At 38.2% G+C, this 5,758-nt stretch overlaps 1 protein-coding gene across 1 annotated transcript in view; it reads left to right on the top strand.

The window, feature by feature from the left end:
• LOC109821233 overlaps nucleotides 255-5,758 on the top strand; it is a 5,702-nt gene continuing 198 nt past the window's right edge. Inside the window, exons 1-7 of the mRNA XM_020387416.1 lie at nucleotides 255-471; nucleotides 2,426-2,697; nucleotides 3,260-3,667; nucleotides 3,751-3,994; nucleotides 4,079-4,278; nucleotides 4,363-4,607; nucleotides 4,694-5,758. Of these exons, the coding sequence (XP_020243005.1) occupies nucleotides 2,426-2,697; nucleotides 3,260-3,667; nucleotides 3,751-3,994; nucleotides 4,079-4,278; nucleotides 4,363-4,607; nucleotides 4,694-5,758 (2,434 nt within the window). The 5' untranslated portion in view covers nucleotides 255-471. The remainder of the gene's footprint in view (nucleotides 472-2,425; nucleotides 2,698-3,259; nucleotides 3,668-3,750; nucleotides 3,995-4,078; nucleotides 4,279-4,362; nucleotides 4,608-4,693) is intronic.

Genomic DNA, 5,758 nt, shown 5'->3' with positions numbered 1-5,758 from the left:
AACCACACCCCCTCTTTCATTTGCTACAGTGTACCAGGCCTCATTTAAAACCTCATGTGGGGCCTGGTGCACTGTAGCAAATGAGAGAAAGGGTGTGATTGGAGTTGTGGTTGGGGGGGTTGTGCCCTGCCACCCCGCGCACAAACGTGTTTCCTGATCGGCACACGTGTCAAATATAGCAAACTTCAAAGGTGCTCGAGAGATAAAATGGCAAAATTAACTTTTTTTTGTTCTACCTGGCGGATCCAGTTCACCTATGTACCCAAACCCGACCCAAACTCTCTACCCCGCGGCTCCTCTTGCTTCTCCTCAGCCCCGAGCTGAGAAAAAATCCCTATTCTCCACCAAAACCCTAATTTTTTCGCACATCAAAGAACCCAACTCATTAAGTTTTGCTCCTTTTCTCTCTTTTCCCAATCTTAAGCCGCCTCTTCTAGCCTCCGCCGCCCTTTTTTCTCCTGGAATTTCGCGGTAAGTGATTTTTTAAATTTGAAAATTTTAAGGTCATAAAATGAGTGAAATGGTGTGTTACTTTTAATTATTTGGTTGTGGATGAGTTGGGTAAGTTAGTGATGGTTCAATACTCAGACATCTTGAAGAAAATGTGCTTGGATGGATTAAGTTAGATTAGTTGGTCTAAATTGCATTAAAGCTTAACTTTTTCTTTAAGTGATTATGTAAAATTATATCAAATTATTATTACTGTTGCCTTACACAAATTGGATCATGCCCTTATTCGCTGGAAAAATGTAGAAGAAAAATTGAAGGAGAAAATGGAAAGTGGAGTATTTTTTCCTGCATGTTCTCTCTTTTTAGGACTTTTTTTATTAGAGAAAAGAAGCTTTCTCGGAACAGCAGAAAGAGAGAGTTTAGGCTCCCATAACTCCCACATTAGAATATTATAAGTGATTATGATATTTGGTTTGTAGTCAACAAGATTGTCACTAATTTTCTTGTCGATTGAACATATTGAACTTTGATAATTAGATTTCAGAAGCAGGGAGGAAGAAGGTGAGGGATTGACTTTTCGTTCGATTATATTTATGATGAGGGAATGAATTGAATGTTATCATATGATCATTTTAAGGTTTTTCTTCATTTTTGAATATGCAATCAATCAGATTGCGTTTTAATTACAAGAAAATATGATAGTAGTGATAGTACGTGAACCTGTATTTTATTAATTATTTACTTTCATTATGATATCAAATAAAATTAATTATCGTGTATAGAATTGTTGAGAAGTGGGTGAGCCTAGCGAAGGTTACAGGTTTTGAGTCTCGAAAAGAGCCTCTTCGCGCAATGATGCAAGGTTGCGCACATTTGAACCTCCCTAGACCCCATGATGGTGGGAGCCTCATGCATTGGGCCTCCCTTTTTAACAGTTGTTAAGAAAATTTGAATAATATAATAAAGTACCATGTCAAATTAAGATTCTCCTAATTCTCTTATACAATTATTCTCAAGTATTACCTCTATTGGTCAACAGTCATGTGCTACACATGTTACTTGGTACTAACTACAAGAAGAAGAACAACATAGCATTTATTCTAGATTTTCAGGGCCAACTACATGAATGCTTTCTTCATTTCATTTCTGTGAGGGAATATTTCCATTAAAATTGAGTATTATAATATGCCTCTTAGTTGCTTCCAACCAAGTTCACTTAGACCTACAGCCTACCCTACTCCTCTTTTCCCATTAACTATAGTCTAATCATTTTTCCTAACTGGTGCATTTAATGGCCTCTATCGCACATGCCCAAACAATATCCATCTATTCTTTCATTTTATCCTTAATAAGGGCAACTTATAGCCTCCTATGAATGCATTATAACAATATAACGGATGTCTAAGTTTCATTTTTCTGAAGGTGGGCGAAAAGCTAAAACTAATTATTGAATTGATGAAAATTAGAATTTGAAACTTAAACTGTAACTTTCATATTTCTGCAACTAATGTAACAAATCCCATTTGTGTATATGTCCAGTTTTCATGTATATGTTTATTTTTGATAGCTTGTGAACATGCTTTGAACTCGTACTGTAGTCATCAATGTATGTGAGTAGTGCTCAAGCTTTTGCGAAAGATTGTCTGAATTTTACTTGTAAATCTTCTTATTTCACCATATTCCAACTGCTAGAAGCTTTGCGATGATACTCTGATAACTTAATACTAGTTCATTTGATAACATTATCATCTTGTTGAGCTCTGTATCTTGGTTGGTTTGTATTGGGACAGTAAATGCTGATATTATACGCTTGTACATAATTAAAATTTTTGTTTGTGATTTGGATAAAAGATTTCTTCATTACATGTTGTAGAACATGGGTGCTTGCATGTATAATGTTGCGGTATTTACCAGGTCTTAATGGAAACTTATTTTTATTATCGATACTAGTTGTTTGTTGTCTTTTGTAATGCAGATGGCTAGGTGGGATGAGATTTTGACACTCCCAGTGCAGAATCCACCAACTTCAGAATTCTCTGCTGCTGACATCGTTTGGTCTAGGGTGGAAGGCTGGCGAGAAACTATGGACAGACTTGCACTCATTCCCTTTTCCAGAGTGAACGATTTTGTGAGAGGTGAATCAAACAATAAGGATTGTCCAACTAGATTTCATGTAGAAGCAAGGAGAAGACGTCCTCGTGAATCGACGTACAAACCGAAAGTTGATGGCATTCTCGAATATATCTTGTAAGTTTATCTCTTTTTACTGGCTATTATGATCAAATGTGTTTCTAGTTTCTATAGTACAAAGAAGATATCTGAACTGAGTTCAGTTCAGTTTCTTATTTCTGACATATGTATATGCTCTGCTTCCGTTGCTCTTTTAATTTGCTTCACTTTTTAATCATTTTGCTCATAGTTACCTGGTTTTTTGCTTTTCTCCTTGTGCTCCATTTATAAAGCATTTTAAGAGACAATTGTACATGAAAGTAATCTTAACTTTTAACTTTGGGTATGATCCACAGAAAGAAATTCTGCAAGTTTTCATTATCAAATCAAATGATAAAATTGTTAATGACTTGGCTAGGTTTCATAGAAATATGTCTAATTATCTTACAATTTTAGTAAGGGTTTCATGCAACTTTCAATTGATTAACTATATGCTGCTACTTTAAGACATAAGCAGCTAGAGATTATGCCATAAACCTATGATTTATAGACTAGAAATTTTACAGGTTGGGAGTTGCTTTTGAATAATTCTTATTTCCTAATACTTAGTCCATCATGATAATCACAGTTGAATTTACAGGTACTGGTGTTCCTTTGGCCCAGATGATCATAGAAAAGGTGGTGTAATTCGTCCGAGCAGAAGCTATTCTGCAAAGAGGAAAACTCCTGCAGGCCGACCAAATACAAAGAGAGGTTGTGTGTGCCATTTCATTGTGAAACGTTTAATAGCCGAACCGTCAGTTGCGCTTATCATTTATAATCAAGATAAGCATGTGGACAAGAAAGGACAACCTTGTCATGGTCCTCAGGATAAAAAGGCTGCTGGAACCCAAGCAATGTTTGCTCCATACATATCTGATGAGTTACGCCTTCAGATTATGTCTTTGCTATATGTTGGAGTTCCTGTGGAAACCATAATGCAGAGGCACACTGAAGCGGTTGAGAAACAAGGGGGGCCATGTAACCGTGATGATCTTCTCAGTCACCGGTATGCTTCCTTCTTCCTTTTTCTTCCATGCTGAGTATACTTTATTTCATCAAGGATGATGAGGTATCCTTGGCACCTTGCAGATATGTGCGGAGGTTGGAGAGAAAGATCAGACGTTCCACATATGAGTTGGATTCTGATGATGCTGTTAGTATCTCATTGTGGATTGAAAACCATCGGGATCATATTTTCTTTTATGAAGATTTCTCTGATTCAGAACCTTTTATTTTGGGCATTCAAAGCGAGTGGCAACTCCAGCAATTAATTAACTTTGGCAACCGTAGTGTTCTGGCTGCTGATTCAAAGTTTGGTACAAACAAATTAAAGGTCTGTTGTGATCGTTTCTTGCTGCTATGGTTATCCACTTGATGTGACTGCTAAATTTTGATTCTTTTATCTATCATTATTCAGTACCCTATCTACAGTCTCCTCGTTTTTGACTCGAATAACAATGCAATTCCCGTTGCCTGGATCATGACTCCGAACTTTGCAAGCTGTGAAATTCATAGGTGGATGGGAGCTCTTTACAATAGGGTTCGTTCAAAAGACCCAACATGGAAGTTAGGTGGTTTCATTGTTGATGATCCATTGGCGGATGTGCTGACAATCAGGTTTAAAATTGATTCTGTTTTTTTCATGGACAGTGTTGTATTTGAGCAACCGTGTTTATAGTATAGACTTCTTGTCTTGTGTAGGGAGGTCTTTCAATGCTCTGTCTTGATAAGCTTTTGGCGTGTTCGTCATGCTTGGCATAAAATTTTGATGGAGAAATGTCCGGAAACTGAAATACGTGCCGAAATGTCAAGGAGGCTGGGAGAAATAGTAACCAGGATCTGCAAAGGAAAAGGTGATATTGTGTCTTTTGAGTCTTTCATGGAAGATTTTGTTGATTGCTCAGATTTCTTGGATTATTTTAAGGCTGTATGGTATCCCAGAATAGGTAATGTATTGGTCTTGATCTCTGCAACATCTTCTTGCTTTCAGACAGCTGACCAGTTTTATCTCTTCTTTCCCATAATTTTGTAGGGACATGGACTACTGCCTTGAAGGCCCTCCCACTTGCTAGCACGGAGGTCTCTGCAGCTATTGAATGCTACCACACACAACTAAAACCCAGGCTGTTGAATGAGGAGGATGCAAGCGTTTACCAACGTGCGGATTGGCTTGTTGATAAGCTAGGTACCAAGGTGCATTCATATTACTGGCTAGATGAGTATGCTGGCAAAGAAAATTTTGCCCGATATTGGAAAAATGAGTGGAAAAGTGGCTTGTCATCTTGGAGGATGGCGTTGCAGATTCCTGATTCAGATGTTATTGTGGATGGAAAAAATGCGAAAGTTCTTAGCAGTAGAGATCGAGCGGTGTTTCATATTGTACAAAACCCAGGTTCGGAGTTTGCAATATGCAGCTGTAGTTGGTCAAGGATGGGGAATCTTTGTAAGCATGTGATTAAATCAGCTAGGGTTTATCGGGATAAGGGCTTGGCAACATCATCTACTAGTCTCTTTGAGTATAGGAGGATATTAATGAATATCCTTCACTGCCCTCCAAATGATTCTCTAATCCGTGATCATGCAGTTGCTTTGGCTGTTTCTGTGCAGTCACAGTTAAGTGCGCTGTTTGACATGAGAAGTGCAGCTTCTAGGAAGCAACAAACAGATGCTACTGAACCTGGAGTTGGTAACGGCGTCAGTTCGGATGATCCCAATGAAGATTTGATGAATGAGAAGCAGTCAGTTTCAGAAAACCATGATGAACTATTGGATAGTGAGAATGCTTTTATCGCTAGAGATAATGATATAACAGGCTGTGGCAGTGTAGAAAATGATGTTATGCTGCTTGCTAAGACCGATGGCAATGTTACTGTTGGTGACCATCCAGAGAAGGATTTAGGGTTAGACTCAGTTGCCTGTGGTGCTTTAAATACTGGTATTGGGTCTCAAGATGATATGCCAGTGGATAAGGAGGCTGCCCAAGTACCAAGCGGCGATAGAATTAGTGATGGTGCTCATGAGAATGCTGTCACTGAGATGAGTATGGATATTGATCTACCATTAGTTCAGTGCTCACCGTCATCATTAAGATCTGAAG

Source organism: Asparagus officinalis, chromosome 8 (assembly GCF_001876935.1).
Source record: "Asparagus officinalis chromosome 8, Aspof.V1, whole genome shotgun sequence".
Classification (NCBI taxonomy): domain Eukaryota; kingdom Viridiplantae; phylum Streptophyta; class Magnoliopsida; order Asparagales; family Asparagaceae; genus Asparagus; species Asparagus officinalis.
This window is presented reverse-complemented; position numbering and strand designations above follow the sequence as displayed.